General features: G+C 36.0%; 1 protein-coding gene across 1 annotated transcript; it reads left to right on the top strand.

Moving 5' to 3' along the window:
* Positions 1 to 294: 294 nt before the first annotated feature.
* On the top strand, positions 295 to 17,147 carry LOC149612310 (uncharacterized). The gene is made up of 5 exons (XM_089858575.1): positions 295 to 1,060; positions 1,136 to 1,960; positions 14,872 to 14,967; positions 16,842 to 16,904; positions 17,068 to 17,147. Exons 1-5 carry the CDS (start codon positions 295 to 297, stop codon positions 17,145 to 17,147), a joined length of 1,830 nt encoding a protein of 609 aa, XP_089714701.1.
* Positions 17,148 to 21,119: the final 3,972 nt, after the last annotated feature.

Here is a 21,119-nt window from a genome sequence, read left to right on the forward strand (position 1 = left end):
CGAATGAAACTAATTTGTAATTATCACTCATACTTAAACGTAGTTAATTAAAACGCGCACGCGGTTCGCAAACCCTAAAAAACGCGTTGGGAGGCGCCCCCTAACGGCTCGCGGGGGAAGCGCGGTGGACGCGGTGTGGCTGGTCACCTCGAGCGCGTTGAAATAATTTTGAAAAACAATTTGTATTTATTTAGAGGTAACAAAAAAGCCCTTTGTGAGCGGCTTTACCATTGTAAAAACTGCTTTAAAACAATCGATTTCGGAAAACGTACTACTAGGCACACCTGTGGTGAAATGTTTTGTCATGTTTGTGGGAAACATCAACCCAGCGACCATTTATGTTACATTCAGGTGATCAAGGATAGAACACCCAGCGTTATCCCCCCGAAAAAACCACGCCGTAATTTACCCGAACTAATGTACATTTTCTTCGACGTTGAATGCATACAAACGAAAAAATGTCAGGAAAAGCTGGGTGCCTTCGAACATCAAGCTATCTTATGCGTTAGCATTTCTGTCTGCGAAGACTGCATTGACGAAACATCACTCGATTTAAATTGCATCAAATGTAATCAATTTAGACCTCGCAAACAACGTTTCACTGGTGGCAAACCCATAGCTGCCTTCCTAGACTACTTAGTCAGCTTAATCGACGTGAAGAAAGTTATCGTATTATCGCATTTTGGTAGCAATTATGACAACCAACTATTAATTAGGGAAATAATTAATCGTGACGAGAAATTTGTCCCCGAAACTCTGAAAACTAACGGAACTCGGATTTTAGAAATGAAACTTTCTAATCTTTTATTCCTTGACTCATACAATTTTATCCCCGTCGCTTTATCTAAGTTTCCATCTACTTTCGGTCTCCCTAATGCTGCCAAAGGTTACTTTCCTCATTTCCTTTTCAACGTAGTGGATCACGAGTTCGATATTGATAGACAGGAGGAGACTAACTACGTATTGCAGACCACTTTACCACCTACAGAAGCCTATGGTTGTCAGTACTTTACCAGAAAAAACTTGGACACCTTCATGAAATGGCACAACTCAGAAGTCAGTAAGGAGAAAGGCTTTAATTTTTTAAATGAGCTTGATTATTATTGCGAAAACGACACTCTACTCTTATTTTTAGGGTGTTTAACCTTTCGGTCGCTCCTACTTAAAGTTACTAGCGTAGACCCATTTAATTGCGGCTCAGTTACCCTCCCTGGTGTCTGTTCCTATGTCTATCGAAAAAATTATCTCAAGCCAAACACAATTAGCATCATCCCAACAAACTACTACAGACTTGGTGAAAATCAATCTTTCGGCGCTATTGAATGGTTAGAATGGACGTCTCACGAGAGAAATATTCCCATTCAATCTTCTTTTAGAGGTAAGGAAGTTAAAATTCAGACCCAAAAGGTAGATGGTTATTGCTCCTCAAACAAAGAAGTGTTCGAATACATGGGATGCTACTACCATGGGTGTAAAGTTCACTTCAATATAAATAGAAACATGATTTTACACGGCGACCCCACACAGACTCTAAATACAAGGTACGCAAAAACCGAGAAGAAAATCTTCAAACTAGAAGCCCTCCACTACAAAGTGAATGTCAATTGGGAATGCGATTGGCAACAAGACAAAGCAAATAACCCCGAAATAAACGACTTTTTAAAACGTAGAGTTGTTCGCGTTAAAACATCCAAACGACTGAACCCCCGAGATGCTTTCTTCGGAGGTCGTTGCTGTCCTAACAAACTGTACCATAAAACAACAGGAACAGAAAAAATGCACTACGTCGATTTCACGAGTTTATACCCATTCGACAACAAAACTGGAAAAGTTCCTATTGGTCATCCTCAAATTATTTTAGACAATTTCCCCGATATCTTTTCTTTTGATGGACTCCTCAAATGCGACGTACTTCCGGCCCAAAATCTGATACATCCTGTTTTACCTGCGAGGATAAATGGTAATCTCACCTTCCCTCTATGCTACACCTGTTGCAAAACTCAATTTCAAGGTTACTGCACCCACACACCTGATCAGATGGGGATGGGTTTTTTTCTTGGAAAATGGTTGTAAGTACTGAATTGTGGACTAAATACTGAATTTTGAATTTTTACATTAGAAATTAATTTTTATTAAAATATTTATGCTATTTAAGATAATATAATAGATTGTAACACACCTCAGGGTAAAATTTCAGGTCATTTGGGTCAGTAGATCCGAAGATATCATCAGTTTGGCCTTGGAAAAATATTTTTACACAAAAAAAGCTTTAAGCTTTCTTAATATAATAAAACACATTGAAACACACGTCTCACTACAATTTAATGTGATTTGGATCAATAGGACAAAAGATTTGGCAAAAAACCTACCTCCTCCCATATAACTTAATGTTAATTTTCGGTTCCTTCGAATTTTCTTCAAAAGTCGCGCTTATACATGTAAATCGAATTCTTTGAACTTAGGGAGTAGTTATAAGGAAAAATGGGGGTGGAATACTCTGAGAGTCGGAATGAAGGCTGGTTATCAAAGTCAGATCTAGGCTCTATTTAGCGCCATCATGTCGGCCTAATTTTAATACATTAGCCAAAGTAATTTTAAACTGTTTTGCTCATACATAAAATTTACAATTAAAAAACTAAATTTAATAGATAGTTAACAATGAATAATTATTTCTTCCAAATTGTTGATAAAATAGTAGTGTACGTAGATGACACTACAATAGAGGTATTTCAGTGGGGGGGAAAATTTCGTCTGCTACGAAAATTGGGCCTGCCTTTGAGTGTAGGGCGACAATTTTATGAGGGTTTTCTCTATGGGCAAATAGCATTGGTGACGTAGCCATTACCCCTCTGAAAAGGCTCTATAGGGAAACGCCGGTAGGCTGCGTAGGCATAGAAAAGCGTCTGCAATCTGCAAGGAAGTGAGTTCGAATATAGTTTGTGCAAATTTTGAAATTTGGTTCATAACTGTTGCGTTTACGAATGGGGCGATGATATTGATATTGTTTCTTGATGTCCTGATAATTGTTTTCCTTCTGGTGAGAGAAACAAGTACATTTATTTCTGAACTCATTACTTAATGTGAAGTTGTAGTATTAGGTTTTTAATTATCATGTTAACAATGCTTATTTTGATTACGTTTATAAATATAATATTGAACTTTTTTCTTAAAGTTAGTGATCATAAGTTATGATTAGTAATTGATTACTCTTATTAGTTTAAATTAAGAGATTATTAAATAAATTATCATTAAAGTTTATAGGTAAATTAAACTTGAAACGATATTTTGTCTTTGGCAAATATGTAACTGAAAAGAACCCAATTAAGAGTTAATTAAATAAATTATCACTATCGTTTTTAGGCAAATTTAAACTTGAAATGATAATTTTTCTTTGTCAAAATTGGTTACTGAAAAGTGAAAAGAACCTTAGAAAGTGCTTGTGTTTCGTAAAATTTATTATTAGGCTTATTTGAGTAATCAAACGTTATTATAAAGATTTTATTGCGAATGCCAATACTTAAAATTAAACATCAAATTATCATTTTTGTTTGTCCAAAATTGTAAAGCTTAAAGAGAAAGTTTTTAGACTTAAGCTTATCTAATCCCAAAAACTAAATTCACAAATTAAATGTACAGGTATAGTTAACCTCAAAAATGTGTCTGTCTAGAAGCACTTGCAAGTTAATTTAATTAACTTACTATATAAATATATATTTATTTAATTCGAACACTTACAGAGATGGTAATATCATAAACTTGCTTAGTTACAGAGGTTTCCCTGATACACTCTCCAGAGACTACGGTATTAATTTCTTTTGGTTTACTAATCAAATATCTCTTACTTTAAAAATGTGTTTAGTTTTTATTATATTTCAGACTTTCCGACGAGTACAATTCCGATGTTTAGTGGTCCGTTTTCTCATTTGACGTAGCAGACGGGTCTTGATGATTTAAATATTATAACCATCTGAGGCGAAATATCTTTCATATAATTAAATTTAATTGTTTAAATATTGTTTCTTCTTTTTTTCGCGTTTATGATTTTCATATTAAAATTTGAATAAGAGTTTTTCCTTTCCCATAATAAATTGAAGTATTAAATAAACTTAACCTTAATGTCCTAAATAAACATTGATTTAATACCTCCTACCTAAATTACATGGATCGCTTTTCCTTTACATGATTCAATATTTAAATTACATTAATTACTCTTTTGCCTAATTTGTAATAATTAATATAACATCCCTAACACTATACCTTGAAATATTACACTAGCCCTTAAAATTCGAAGTTTCCAAACTAAATAAAATAGAAGCCATATATCACGATTGACAGTAAACTTTCCAGAAAATTGCAAAATATAATCCCGCACCAGGCTACAGCATTAACACGTGCAAAACCAGATCAGTATTTTCAAAACAAGCATGGGCCAACGTGCACTACGTGCATGGTTTTTCCAGAAAGTTCTAGTTTTAAACTCATAACGTCATCAAGATGCCCCGTGATTCGTCCAGAATCTACTACCTCAAAACCCATTGTCAAAAAGGATAAAAGCCCATTCTGGGGGCTCTTCACGTCATTCGAGATAAAAATATCACGGCGAAGCCCTGTGCGGGTAAACCTCGGATCACACTAAATTTTATCATACCATGATTCTTTACCCCTACCGGTGTACGGATATTCCTAGTACGTGAAAGTGCGCGAAAGAAGAAAAAGAGAGAAATATTATATATCTTCACCGGACTCCAAAAAACCGTAAGAAACAATCTAAGATTAACTTTTTGAATAGAAACTTTAACTGAAAATTGTTTGCAATTGAGAATTGTTAATTTTATTGTTTCGAAATTGATGAATAATTAAGAAATAATCCCCTTAATAACCCCTTACAAAAAGTTTTTTTCAAAGAAAATTTAATTTTAATGCATGCGCTAAATTTACATTTGATCCTAATTTAAATGTTTTCAAGTAAATGGCAGAAGGAGATATCCCCCTAAAAGAAAAAAAGACCCCGGAAACCCCAGTCATTGATAATCAAGGTTATAAATTCCAGAGAAATTTAAGATGTAAGTAAAACTAATGAAATTAATATCCCCTACCAGAATAAGTTTAAACATAAAACTTTAAGTTCAAAGTTTTCTTTTGCAATCTTAATAAATATTGATTGTTTGCAACTGATCTTATTTGACTCTTTTGACATACAAAACGCGGATACGCTTTTGGTCCAAAAATCTTATGAGCCACCCCGTTTATATTTATAATTCACCCGCCACTACTGACTCCAATGATTCCCTTAATGAGTATATTCGAGGTTGGACCACAGGTTGTGAAGTAACGAAGGTTGGATCTTTTTGATTTTCCCCCTACCAAAGATCTAGAATTTATTACCTTCGAACGAAAAGGCTTATAGTGTCTCAATTAAATCTTGACATGATTCACGTGTCTCAATTAAATCTTGAGATGATTCACGTGTCTCAATTAAATCTTGAGATGATTCACGTGTCTCAATTAAATCTCGAGATGATTCACGTGTCTCAAATCTCAATTAAATCTCGAGATGATTCACGTGTCTCAATTAAATCTTGAGATGATTCACGTGTCTCAATTAAATCTTGAGATGATTCACGTGTCTCAATTAAATCTCGAGATGATTCACGTGTTTCAATTAAATATTGAGATGATTCACGTGCCCCAATTAAGTCTTGAGATGATTCACGTTCCCCAATTAAGTCTTAAGATTACGATAAGGAATGAGTAGTATACTGTATAAGTAAATGAACGGGATGAGTAAGAATTTTCCACAGAGATAACATGGGCTATAATACCTATGAGAAGTTTAACATTGGGTATGCACCTTGGACGGCACGGAGAGTACTTAAGTTTCACGGTGAAATGAGAACAGAACAGAGCTTGACGGTTTAGTAATAACATTTGGGGGTATAATTTCGTCTAGATTTCTTAGAATCGAACGAGACCTAGGATTAAGTTCCAAAAAAAAAACGACGAAAATACCTGGAGACTTGCTTTCAGTTAAGAACTCGATATTACTATTAATCAAAAATGTCTTGATTAGAATCAAGACCTAAAAAGTATCGATAAGACTGAGGTTATCACTTGTCTGAATGATCAGATATTAATTTTTCTTTTTAATTGAAACTTAAATGCATGCTTAAAAAAAACAACGTTCCATTACCGTTTTCCGTTGAAATAAATTATTTTACTGGTAATCAATTTCAAAAATTTACTTATCTCGGCTTTTCGACCACAATTCCATTCCCCGAAAACATTTTATCATTACATTAATTACTTTTGGGAGAGTACGTGTATGGTTTTGCGTTTTAAAAGGTTCCTAAAGACGTTACATCCCCATTTGTGACCGGCACGCTTCGCAGTGGAACATTTTAATTATTCTAAAACCAATGGCGCCAAATTGAATAGGGACAGTAAGATTTTTACTCGCGGTTTTGCAAAATGATGTAATATCAAGTGTACTTTAGTCAACCGTCGTATTGTTCTTTCTCATAGTTCAGGGCATGATCAGTGTTACTGCCCAATTTCTATCTCTAGTTTCTAACAATGGTCAGAGACTATTTGATATGGCACGGCACAACATTATATACATTTGAAAATTCTAAGTAGCACAAAAGGAAAAAGAATCCATTTTTTTTATATTTTGGTTTGAAATAAATAAATTCATGATAGTAGTTATAACGAACAGAAAGTCAAGGGAATGGCACCGGTAATGAGCTGCAGAAAGAGAGGAAAGTTTGCTTCAAGTTAGCAGAGGGACATAGTAGTGAAAATAGTAATCTAGAATTTTGTTCATTCAAACCTTATTATATCATGAAAAATTCAAGTGAGCAGGCGGCACTATCTAGAAAGATTGATTTTGGCAGATAACAGCGAAAAAATTATGTTCTACACACATTGGGACTATGGGAGAGTTTCAGGGCCGCAGGTCGCACATGATGAAATTTCAACTCCAGATTACATCAATTCTCTCTGGTCGTACTAGTAGCAGGCTAAGCTATAGTTTGCTCAGGTCCAGTTACTCTCGAAAGGGTTATATAGGGCTTGCAACTTTTAAAAGGTTGTTATCATGGCTAAACAGACCGCTATTACAGTTTTTTCTTCTTTTATAGGCTATTTTGACCCGTTATCTCCCAAAAGTAACTAATGTAATGATAAAATGTTTTCGGGGAATGGAATTGTGGTCGAAAAGCCGAGATAAGTAAATTTTTGAAATTGATTACCAGTAAAATAATTTATTTCAACGGAAAACGGTAATGGAACGTTGTTTTTTTTAAGCATGCATTTAAGTTTCAATTAAAAAGAAAAATTAATATCTGATCATTCAGACAAGTGATAACCTCAGTCTTATCGATACTTTTTAGGTCTTGATTCTAATCAAGACATTTTTGATTAATATCTGTTCCTTCAGTCTTCATTTTAATTAAGAATGTTAAGAAACTGTTTTACATTTTCAAAATCTGCACTAAGCCGAATCATATATAAAGGGGACCATAACTTTAGCTCAATCAGACATTTATTTATAATGATACTTCAAAAATAAAACGTAAATCATTAAAAGTTTGTATTCTTATTGTAATTAGAATAATACATTTTTTACAATCATTTATTGAAACGCGAGGCGCCCCCCTAAAAATTCCACCTACCCACAAGCACCTACAAGCACCCGGGCAAAGCATCTACCCAAAAGTACCCACGAGCACCCACAAGTACCCACAAGTACCTACAAGCACCCACAAGTACCTACAAGCAGTCACAAGTACCCACAAGTACCTACATGAACCCACAAGTACCTACATGCACCCACAAGTACCTACAAGCACCCACAAGTACCTACAAGCACCCACAAGCACTCACAAGTACCCACAAGTACCTACATGCACCCACAAGTACCTACAAGCACCCACAAGTACCTACAAGCACGCACAAGTACCCACAAGCACTCACAAGTACCCACAAGTACCGACAAGCACCCACAAGTACCTAAAAGCACCCACAAGTACCCACAAGCACCAACAAGCACCCACAAGTACCTACAAGCACCCACAAGTACCTACAAGCACCCACAAGTACCCACAAGCACTCACAAGTACCCACAAGTACCTACAAGCACTCACAAGTACCTACAAGCACTCACAAGTACCCAAAAGTACCTACAAGTACCCACAAGTACCTACATGCACCCACAAGTACCTACATGCACCCACAAGTACCTACATGCGTCCACAAGTACCTACATGCGCCCACAAGTACCTACAAGCACCCACAAGTACCTACATGCACCCACAAGTACCTAAATGCACCCACAAGTACCTAAATGCACCCACAAGTACCTAAATGCACCCACAAGTACCTACAAGCACCCACAAGTACCTACAAGCACCCACAAGCACCCACAAGTACCTGCAAACACTCACAAGCACCCACAAGTACCTTCAAACACCCACAAGCACCCACAAGTACCTACAAGTACCCACAAGAACCCACAAGAACCCACAAGTACCCACAGGTACCTACAAGTACCCACAAGTACCCACAAGCACCCACAAGTACCCATAAGCACCAACAAGTACCGACAAGTACCCACAAGCACCCACAAGTACCCACAAGTACCTACATGCACCCACAAGGTAATCAAGTTTAAATAGCTTTAACCTAAACAGAGAAAAGATAAAATGTCCATTAAGCTAGCTATTTGTTCTAAGAATTTGACTATAACCGCGGTAAAACGTCCAAACTCGCTTCATACACTACATTACTCATGCTAAAATGTCGCAGGTTCCATAGTTTCAGGATAAACCACGTAAGTCGGAGCATGTAATTAAAACTATGAAAAACAGTACTTAAACTTAATTTTTCTTGATGAAAAAAAATAGGCGCCAACTATGGATATGGGGCTTTCATTTAAGACCGTTTTCAAATCTATCTGACGTATAGTTATTTTTGTAAGGGTATGGACAAAATTTGTAACTTTGGAAATTTCCCATGTTATTTCTATGGGAAATTTCCAGTTTTTCGTCAAAATCTGTGATTAATTTTATGGAAATGAAAACCACCCTTAGCAACTTTATTTTTTATAAAATAAACTAATTAATGGATCTCTTTGAAATTTTAACCACATATTAAGGGTCCGAATTGTAGTTCAGTGGAAGTTTTTGGAACCAATTAGTACAATACAAAAAAAACTACATCCAAACAAAAAACCCTCCTTATACATTAAGAGCAGTATGAAGTCTTATCTAAGAGAGCTACCGCTCTCATAGAATTCTCAAAGGGTGGAGTAACAATTTAATTCCTTCCACTCCTCGCTTCCACTCTTCACCAAAGATATACGAAATCAAAACATAACTATCCCTATGCAAAGGCTTAGGGTTTAAGGGGAAGTAAACGTCATATTTTCTCGAAATTATTATAGCATTCGTTTTCTATACTGAATTTCGAGCTACACTAACTTTTAAATCGTCGACTTTAGTTACAGTTAGAGAAATTTCCGCTTCAAAAACGTCGTTAACGTCAAACTATTCCAAGCTCTCGCACTTACCGACCATTTCCGAGCCGAAACTGATGCAGAGGACAGCTTAAAAGGTCTTGATCCTGATCTGTCCTACACATTCGCATAACCAATGAGACGCAAGGAAGGAGGAGCAGGCGGTTTAAACGTTTTTGGCTCTTCCCCTGAAAGTCAATCAGATATTTGTGTGGGGTCTATGGTCTCTTAAAGATTCCAAGTTGTAAATCTATGTATTCCTGTTAACATGGATATAATTTGGTCTCAATTTCTCTGAATCGGCTCTCTTAGTGGGCTGGAGAGGACGTAAGTTTCACGGTTAAAACAAGTCACGTAAACATTTTACGTATTAGCATAAGTAACATAATAAACATAAGTATGACTCTTCCTATTGTAATAATGCAAATTTCAAAATGAAACCTATAATCAACACTGACACTCTCACTTACATCAGGCCAGGACTTGCAACCCCTCGAGTACTTCTTGCTGGTCTTTGGCGAATGACATAGTTCTACAATTTTAGCCAATCACAATAAACCATCGACTTGAACGTATTTGTGTCGGTAATAGCTCGTCTGCTATTTATTGTACGAGCTCGCGGTGTTTGTATGTTTGACTTTGAGATTGCCATAAGTCGGATATTTCAGTACCAAAAATTATAAGCCTTTTGAAGTCTAAATATTCGGTAACTAAATCTACCCATTGCAAATTTAAATTTCGAAATGTGGTCGCGCTAAAGTCGGTAAAAGTCAATGCAAATCAACTATACAACCAAGGCTTAGGACCGTTGACTCAAATCTCAATGGCGTCTCTTTAAACCTCTGAACCGGATTTCCGATATGGGGCGGAAGTCGCTTCTTTTTCCACCGCTAGGGGTCTCTGTGCTGGGCGCGAACTTATGATGACGTTTTTACGTCCGAAAATAGGTTTATAGTTAGTTTTGGCTAATTGTCATACTTATGGTTATTATGTTACTTATGGTATTAGCTAGGTGTGGTTGAGGTGGGAACGGCGTGTTAGTTTCGTATATGCTAATGTAGTACAGTATTCGCGTTTTCTAACTCGCTAAGGTAATATTCGAGATGGCCCAACGGTTGGGGTACATTAAGTTCTTACCACATCTAGATAAATAGGTCTCCGTCTATCTAGCCTCCACAGACAATCTAAAAAAATATATACTCATAGATCATAATCATAAAGCCTGTAAATAACGAAGTGGAATTTCTTGCCTTCTTTGGCATATATGAAAAGCTTAAATATTCCTTCACTGTTTATGGATTTCCAAAAAGGAAGAGCCTTACCTCATCATTTTGCATACTACGTAGGTACAGAGAAGAGTCCACACTTGAAGTACAAAAATCAAGCTTTCCCCCATACCCTCTTCAGGGCTTAATTCAGCCAAACACTGCGGCACTAGCGCCACCACACAAATTCTCACCTCTGAGAGAGCCGTGCGATAGTGGCGGTCCCAAGAGAAAAATATTGTCTCTAAAGGGGTGTTTCATTTTTTGCTTTTGAATTTCTCGAACATAAAGGAGCCTATAAAAACAGAGGGTGTATCTGAGAGGTTATAAAAAATGACAACGGAAATTCCTCAGAACGCAACACGGCGGCAGCGCAGAGGCTAGCGTGGATATTAGGGTTAGGGGCGCGGTAGTTTTTTAAATGAAAAAAAAACCTTTTTTTGTCGTATAAGTTAAGATCAAAAATTTTATGTACAATATTATATAACTCAGTTAATTTAGTCTTCTGAATATAAGCAATATATTAAGAAAAACGACCAAAGCAGCCAAGTAATAGCAGCCACATCGTACCATACTTAACAGGAGTAAAGAAAATATGAGTGAATAGGCCCACGATGCGCTATTGTTTTAAAATTATTACTTAATTTTTTTTAGTTCAGTTATAATTATAAAGTGACACGAACGGGAAACGTCAGGGAGTACCCCCACGATGTTATGTTTAGCTTCATTGACTTCTCAAATAATATGCCTTTTCCAAAACATTACTGTTATGTTAGGTTAGGTTTGGGTTGGTTAAGTTAGGTTAGTAATATTTTATAAATCTTTAACTATGGTACGCCTTTGCCAAAATATTCATGATTAGCTTCATTGACCTCTCAAATAATATGCCTTTTCCAAAACATTACTGTTATGTTATGTTATGTTAGGTTTGGTTTGGTTAAGTTAGGTTAATAATATTTTATAAATCATTTAACTATGCTTCGCTTTTCCAAAATATTTATGTTTAGCTTCTTTGACTTCTCAAATAATATGCCTTTTCCAAAACATTACTGTTATGTTAGGTTAGGTTTGGTTTGGTTAAGTTAAGTATTTCGGCAGTTATATACTATATATATATATATCTTTGGGAACGAATAGGTTTTTTAAGGGTTATGGTTTTCATATCTAAAAAACCAATATTCGAAAATGTCTAGTAAATACTCTAAAACTGCAGCCAAAACCATGTAAAGTGATAAATATGACTAAAAATAAGAGAAAAAATCTACAATTACCTTTAAAAAGTAAATTTTCGGGGATCTGAAAGTATTTGGTTCTTCTAAACTAAAATAGTTGCTTAATATTTTTCAGAACCTTCGCATAAGGTGCTCAATTTCTTTGACCATTATTTTATTACAAGTGAAAGAAATTGTTTGCTTGCCAAGATGCAATATTTGCGCTCCCGGGAATTAAATTAATTTTAGTTCCATCGGGTGTATATGCGCATGCATTCTTGTCCCAATGGAGCGAATCCGAAACCCGGGGAAGTGCGGGTTTTCGCTCCATGCGATTCGGTCCAATGGCGCAGAGCCGTTTAGCCCCCTTGTACAGGGCGGTTCAACACCTTGACATTTCGATAAACGATGTCAAAGCCTTTCTATAGGCCACTGACGTTTACACACTACATAAAACTGCTATAAGTAAATTGAAAAGACGTAAAATCCCTGTCTTTAATATCTCGGATAGGGTCGAAGTTGATCTAGCTGATTTGGGGTCAATCGCCAAAAACAACGATGACTACAGATATCTTATGGTAGGCATTGATTGCTTTTCCTGAAAAGCTTTTGTAGTACCCATGAAAAGAAAACACGCTGCCGAAACTACGAAAGCTCTCGAAATAATCATCGAGCCAAGCAAACCTAAAGCCATCTGGTCCGATTTAGGAAGAGAATTTATTAATTCAAGTACGCAAAAACTTCTAAGAAAAATCAAATCAAATATGGTTCTATGACTTCAGAAAAATTCCACTGTCCTTTTGTAGAAAGATTAATTAAAACTTTAAAACATCGAATATTCAAAATTCAAATATTCGAACTGTGGAATCCAAACTGTTTAAGATAGACTCTATACTCAAGAAACGTAAGCGTAAAGGGAAATTAGAATATTTTGTATCGTTTATCGGTTTACCCAAATCACAGAACTCTTGGGTAACAGCCGAAAATGTCGAGAAAATCTGAATTCTATATAACGCTACCTAGCGACGCTAGTATGGACATCTACCCTAATAACACTATGGGTAGCTACATCACTAAACTACCGGATCCTATTAATTTACAAGGACAGTGGGAGATTTCGTTAGTAGAGATAATATATACAAACAGCTTCTAAAATGTAATATACAAAACCAAAAAGAGAAAAACACCTGAAGATTCATTGGATGATGGCAACTTTAAAAAACCTAAAAATCCCAAGTCATGTGACTTAACATACCAGGTTGAACGAAAAGATGCAAAACTGACCAGATACGAGATTTATCAGCTGCATAATATACCGGCTGGTCATTACAAATCACTAAACCACGTTGTGGAAACTATCAATACTTCCAAAGTATGCGAAAAACCAGCTTCTTTATTTCATATTAATGAAACGACGGGACATGTAAAACTAAAAACCGATGCTTCTGGTGATTCAAAAATTATCTTCAAGACCCACAAATCATAAGCCGACATCTTGGGGTACAAAGACCATCTCAATATACAAGGTTTGAGCGATAGACCAGCCAGGCTAAACTACCACGTACCATCTCAATTATATATTTATTGCGACCTGGTAGAAGGGGAAATTGTCGGTAACATCCACGCCCCCCTCTTACGCATTATAATTTACCCATCGAAGACAAGGAACACGGGGATACCGTGTGCCTTACTTTTGTCTCACCCCATTACGTCCCTTTGTCAAAACATTATATTAGCGAGGTTGGAATGTATATAAAGGATCACATGGGTGAACCGGCTTTATTTCAGTTTGGACTGTTGCTCTGTAAAGTTCATTTAAGATGCGCAAGTCAAACGCGTTAGATAACAAAAGATGTGTCTACACGGATTATTATACCCAACAAGCGATGTCAGGTGGTGGTGGTCTGAGTTTTTACGTCGGAAAACAAGGACAACACGGTCACGGCCAAAATGGACACGGCATAGGCTCGTTCTTGAAATCTTTCGGAAGATACGTATCACCTTTCTTAATTTAAGGGGCAAAGTTCCTTGGTAAACAGCTACTGGGCACATCTTCAGAGATTATAAACGATGTCGCCTCTGGAAAGGATCTGAAAACTTCCGCTAAAAGAAGGTTCACCGAAACGCTGGATGATGTACAACAACAATACGGTAGAGGGGGTGCCAAACAAAAGAAAAGACTAGCTTAAAAGAAAAAAAATACCAAAGAGAAAGAAATCTATAAAACAAAGCAACACAAACAAATTTAAATCAGATAAACGTAAACTTTCATTCAAAACGGTTCGCGATATTTTCTCTCCCCTTCAAACAGCCATCGAAAATTCCAAATGGGTTCCGTATCAACCTTTGACTTCCTTGAAAGGCGACCAACCTATTGAATTTGAAGTAACGTCTAGCGGTAGCGAATACGTGGATACAGCCTTAACAATGCTGTACACCCGAACTAAAATTGTAAATGAAGATGGAACCGCTTTAACAGCCACTGACGAGGTTGGACCCGTAAATAATTTCCAACACAGTCAATTTGAGCGTGTCGATTTGGAGCTGGGCGATTGCGCAACAACACCCGCTGCTAGTAACTACGCGTACACGGCTTTGCTTTCGGCTCTGACGTCATACGGTCCGGCGGCTAAAGAATCTCATTTGCGTGCCTCCTTGTTTTACAAAGATACAAGCGGAAGCATGGATTCGCTTACTGAAAATATGGGTTTTGTTAAACGACAGAAACTCACAGCATTATCCGAGGAAGTTGAGATGTATTCCAGCCTTTACTTAGACATGTTTAATATCCCTCGATATCTGATAAACAGTGTTTCTATGAAATTAAAATTACACAGAAGCAAACCTAGTTTTTGTCTTATGGGTAAACTTCCCGCGGCAGGCACAGGTTATAAACCAGTCATCATGGAGGCCGTATTTTATGTCTTAAAGTTGCAATTAGCCCCTAAAATTCGAATTGCTCATGAACAAGCCTTAAGTATTAAACCAGCCCAATATAGTTACACTAGAACGGAAACTAAAATATTTACAAATTCGCCTAATATCTTAAACACATCAATCGGAAACATCTACCTGGGTACCCAGCCCTCACGGATTACAGTAGCTATTGTAAAGCATACCGCTTACAATGGAACATTGGATAGTAACCCTTTCGACTTTGGACATTTTAATGTCAATCATCTAGCAGCATTCATCAATTCCGAACAATACCCATCCAGAGCCTTAAGACCCAACTACAGTAAAAAGCAATTTTTCCGAAGCTATTACACTTTATTTTCGGGGTCAAACTGCCACTACAATGACAAGGGAAACAGTATCTCTATGGACGAATTTGCCTCGGGTTACGCCATTAACTGTTTAGATTTAACACCTGACGGTTACGCGAGTCATTCAGATCATTGGAGTCCCACGAAACAAGGACAATTAAGATTAGAATTGGGCTTTGAAAAACCCACGACCACTACTCTTAGTTGTATCGTATTAGCAGAATTCCAGGCTTTGTTACAAATAGATAAAAATAGAAACGTGTCAATCGTTTGTTAAACAAATAATGAACGCCGATCAGATAACACGCTTTCTACGATCCACTCCACATTTCCTAGGTGTTTACCCAAGTGATTTATTACCCGAAAAAATCGACAAGTTTCCTTCATCCATTATAATAAATTTAGACAATCACTATAAAGACGGGTCCCACTGGGTATGCGCTTACTTTGATGGAAACAGAAGGGGTTATAACTTTGACTCCTTGGCTTTAGGGAACTTTCTCCCCTCGATTAAAGAATTTGTTAAAAGAAATTCAAGAAAATGGTCCTTTAACAAAAGAAGACTTCAAAACTTGTCAAGTTCGACATGCGGACTATATTGTATTATGTATATAATACAAAGAACAATAAGAAAGAGCCATTCATGAAGCAGTTTGGACGAGATTGCTTGAAAAATGACGTCATTGTTACAAAAATGTTGAAGCGCGCCCGTAAAGATTAACTTAATCCTTTTGTTAACAAATACTCTTTGTAATCTCTTTTGTATTTTTAAAAAATAAATGTGTCACCTTTTTAATATTGTTTTCTTTTATTTCGTATATTAAGGAATTTGAGGGGGGGAGTAAAAAAAGGGGGTAGTAAATTTAGGGGGGATATAACTCAGATATTCCTATCATTACATTCATTCAGCATCACGAACTCCGAGCTGCAAAGATATTCTTTTTACTCCTGGCCTCAAGATGAAAACTATAAAAAAGCTTTAAGCAGGGCGGGGTTTTATTCATTACATACCGATGATCTAGTACAATGTTTCGAATGCAACGGGATTTTTCTAGCCTGGAAACCGACCGATAATCCTTACGAAGAACATTTAAAACATTTCCCTAAATGTAATTTTATCAGAGGTGGGCCTACTAAAAACATACCCTTTACCATTGATGAAACAGAGACGTACACCAAAAATATAAAAGTCAAGACTGAAGAAAAAACACCTGAAAAACCTCAAGAAAACACGGAAGAAACTTATCATACCTTTAAAGTCAAGACTAAAGATCTCGAAAGATTAGTTTTGGAACTCTACGTTAGAAAACAACTTAACGCGTTGTATATCAAAGAAAGGCTTAATGACTTACGTAAGATTTCAAAATAATATTAAAATTTATCTTCTTCCTTACGAAGATAGAATGAATTATTTTAGAATAAATCAAATGCATTTTAAAATGAAAATTGAAAAAATATCTTTAATATTAGAACCTATACTTTTAAAGAAAAAAAAATAACTTTTTTACTTTATATTATGGTCTTTATTCCTACAAAACCATCTTTTGTTATAAGCTTACAAAATCAATCAATCAAATATTGACAGATAAAGAGAGGAGAGCGGGAAAACCCGGCTCCCTCGCCTTAACAGTGGCCGCCATCTTGTACGGTATAATGGCTGCATACTCTCTACTGCATTTCAGAGTACTGAATTTCTGTCAAAAGATTTCAAAATTGATATTAATAATTTTGGAGGACGGCTTTTCAGAGTACTGCATGTTAGTCAACCTATTTCAGAGATTAATTTATAATTATCGAGGACTGCATTTCAGAGTACTGCATATTTACCAATGAATTTCAGAGTACTACATATAAGGCAATTGATTTCACAGCGGCCTCCAACGATTTGTAAATGTGAACTATACCTAAAAACTACAGAATGTAGGTTTTTTACCGTGGACTGCATTTCAGACATTCAGAGGACCTGCATTTTAGTCAAGCCCGACTTACATTAAATGGATAGAAAAAATATAGACTCGAGTGATGGTGGGTTCACCCTATCTGAACTTTATATTAACATTAATCCTGCTCAAAAATTCACACCACTGAGGGGAGAGCTTGTAGACGATTGTTTACGAAAAATTAATCGGAAGTATTGTCCCATTAATGGGCTTCTCCTTTCTATTGGCCGACTCAGAGTGACGTCAGCTGTTTCAAACATTCCTTCGCCATTGATAAGCAGAAATTAAAGTAAATATCTATCCATTCCTGGATATGTATTTGCTGGACCGAGAATTGAAACTTAATGCTCGAACTAAAGCTATATTGTAAACGGCCTATCGCTTTTGCGTTTTGCTTTGAGTTTTCATTTAAAAGCTTGCGTTTTTGCCCAAAAAAGCTTGATTGAAACGGGCTTTAAACTGAAGCAGAAGACCGAGTCAAATTTCACGGACTAAGTCAATTTCTGAGTAGATGGTGCTGCTGTACGTGTTACAATCTCAGGCGCAACCCCCTTTTCCGCTCTTAGCTCACAAAGGAATCCTTTTATTTGAAGAGACGAACCGATTGTATACGCAAAGCAAGAGCTGAAATGTCCTCTTAGTTTAGTGGCCTGTTGTCTAAGGTGCTAAGAGAACCAGTGAGCACAACCAAGTGTGTTGACGGCAACTAAATCGCGATAGTTTAAGGTCTGATCGTAGCCTTTTTTTAGCTTCGGAGGTTCCACTTTTTTTGTACACAGTCTTTATTGCGGCTTGAGATATTTCAGCTTTAGTATGGGCTAAAGCTAACAGTCAAGCTAGCAAACTAAGAATATCGTTAAGGCATCGCGTGCTTTATTACAGAAAATGTGTTATGACCAAGAAAGAAAGAGACGATTTGACTTTCTAATTTATGTGTTTTAATTAACATGAGTGTGTGGGATCTTACAGCAGAATCAATATCTAAAAATTTAGGTTCTTTTTAGACGCGACAAATAAAGTTCTCTAAGCTTTTTGGGTCAAATACAGAACTCTTCAAGAGTTGATATTTTGATTAAATATTGTTCAGGATATAAACTTTATAAAGAATAGACATCTTTAAACTAAACTGTCGATTGTACAGTCCCTGTCAAAAGTTTCTGGACATTTTCATTTGGCTGCCATTTTGTTCCTATTTGAGCTAGAATAACAAAATAGGACTTTCTAAATAGGTTTACTTCTCAAAATTATTTTAAAATTACAAATGACACTGTGGCGCTAATAGGGCGTTAGCCATAGCGGAAATAGTAAAGCTCCCCGATAATGACGTTACGAAATAATGCTTCAAATGGATCAATAATTCTATCGTTGCACGCGTCTTGTCACGTAGAATCCGAAACTGTTTTCAAATTGTAAATCGGTTCAGAAAATCAAAAGTTATGACAAAAAACGTGACGTTCAAAACAATAGCAAATAAGCCTAACGATTATTTATTTGTTCTATATCAACTTAGCTCAGTAGTAAAACATTACGATTAGAAAAACAAGATGTTCCAACCCAAGAATTTTTAGTTCCACACTGACATATGAGAAATGGGAACTTATGAATTAGACTCAGTCTTCGGAAATGGAGGATTGTTGGTGGCGGTTTGTAAACGTCTAAATATTTAGAGATTTGGATATGTTTAATGATTTTTTATAATTTCCTAGTTGCTAATACAGTGGGTGGATAATTGGGGATAATTCCTTCGACGGATATTTTACGGCAGACGGCGTTATCTGTTGAATCGCTATTAAAAGTTGGACGAGCCGCGGTATTGAATGATGGACAGTGTTTCAAGAATATACTTTGAGAAAGTTTAAGGAGCAAAATAGGTAGCATGACTAAAATACAGTTGTAACAGAGATAGTTTATGGAGCAATATAGGTGGCATGACTAAAATACAGGTGTAAGTTACAGAGATAGTTCATGGAGCAAAATAGGTGGCATGACTAAAATACAGGGGTAACAGAACTTATTTGACGTTCGGTAATTAATGTTTGGACGCTTGAGAATTGGATGTAGAGAAATGCTCTGAAAGTAATATTGTGGGAATAACATTTCAACGGCAAATTCATGAGGATGGTTGAGAAGACATTGTTCAATTCAAAGTGGATAAGAATGGTTTGAATTATAATAATATATGTATACAAGTTAAATTATTCGCAAGTTCTTATGACATGAAAATATTTTACGACGTGGATAATTTTAACGTAATTCCCGCTTTCTCGGCTTTACTCTGCAAGTTTTCTTATTCCCAGCACATTTTAAACGTGATAACTATCCCTTTAAACTTTACTTAAGAATTTGTTTTTTAGAAAATTATGGCTGTTTTTGGAACATAGAGCAAAAAAGAGAGAGAGGCCCTACAAACGATACAAAACACAGCGTTTGCAATTGTGTCGTGTTTCAGCGTATGAAGGTTGCTCTATATATTTTTTAGCTTAGAGTAGAGCAGTTTCAATGATCATCGGAAAACAATCAGACTCAATAGCCCATACTTTTCCTGCTATAATATAGTCGGTAATCGCCTTGGTTTGTGACATTGAGAATTTAATATCTCAATTTTACTATCGTTAATTTGGCAAAAAACTAAATTGAGTCTGCTTCCACTATTAACCTTGACTATTTACCCTAAAATAATTTGATATTATTCTTTTGTAGTTTAAAGTTTACGTTTCATAATCTATATGGATAGAGGGACACTTAGATTTACACAATAATCTAAGACGCCATGATTTACACAATACTCTAAGACGCCATGGATTTTTTACTTGAATTGAGAAATTTAACGGGCGCCCATGTATAGAGTTAAATACCATTTTCTTGCCCTGTCAAAGGTTGAAGCTTCTCCAAGGTTGTTCGGTTAGAAATTTTATTTTATTTAAGTATTTTATTCGCAGATGATGTTTTACTGAAATTATATCATGAATATTTAGAAAAGAATTCATCTTGAATATTTAGAATAATAAAATCCATCTTCAATGTTTTCAAAACAATAACCTTTAGTATTTACAGAGTAGCAAAAAAAACTACCGGTGTTGCCCATCGAGATATATTATTGCATTTCAGGCCGCCATTTTTAACGAAGGTGGAAAATTGAGCTTCAAAAGACATGAAGTCAGTCTTACGGATGTTGGGAACCAGTGTTTTAAATGTTATAGCTTTGGTTGAAACACGTAGACGCCGCCATTTTTCAAGATGATGAGGAATAGAAGAAACCTTAGAGCTCGCCTACTGCATTTGAGTACCGTCCCTGCAAAATTTCATACCTCTGATAAAGGAGTTTGGACTCGGAGTAGATTATCAGTCAAATTGTAACTATAGATGTTAAGCATACAAGCTACTGAGCTTTACGTAGGTGTCCTTGTGAATTAAATTAAAATTTCGAGTTTAAATTAAACTTGTTGTCTTAGATTAGTGGTGTCTTCGAAGTTTGAGTAATTAATGGTTTAGAGAACACTTAAGGACACGGGTTCGATTTGTTGGTTTATTTTTTATTGTTTCCGGTTGTAGTATACTTTTGATGGTTATTTACTTTTGCGAAAAACGCGATAGAGGTTTGCGTGTAGTTCAATGTCGACATTTCCGTTATTGGAAGTAATTAGGTTTTAAATAAGATCACAGGACAACTTGTGCAATGAACTTTAAAAGAACTATACGATCATATTTAATTCTTTCTTTATTAAAACTTGAGCAATGAAAAACCAGTTGACTTCGCCAGTTATTATTTCAGTATTTACATGTGTGGACACCTTTCCACTAAAACCAATAATTATCCGTTAGAAATAATTCCTACGATATTTATAATACAAGATTTTAAGAAAATTTTAATGAAATCTAATAATAGATCTAAACATACTCTAACAAATTACACAAAACAAATT

Source organism: Phalangium opilio, unplaced genomic scaffold, assembly GCF_054372755.1.
Source record: "Phalangium opilio isolate 3A_F unplaced genomic scaffold, DU_Popi_V2 ptg000246l_1, whole genome shotgun sequence".
NCBI classification, from domain to species: domain Eukaryota; kingdom Metazoa; phylum Arthropoda; class Arachnida; order Opiliones; family Phalangiidae; genus Phalangium; species Phalangium opilio.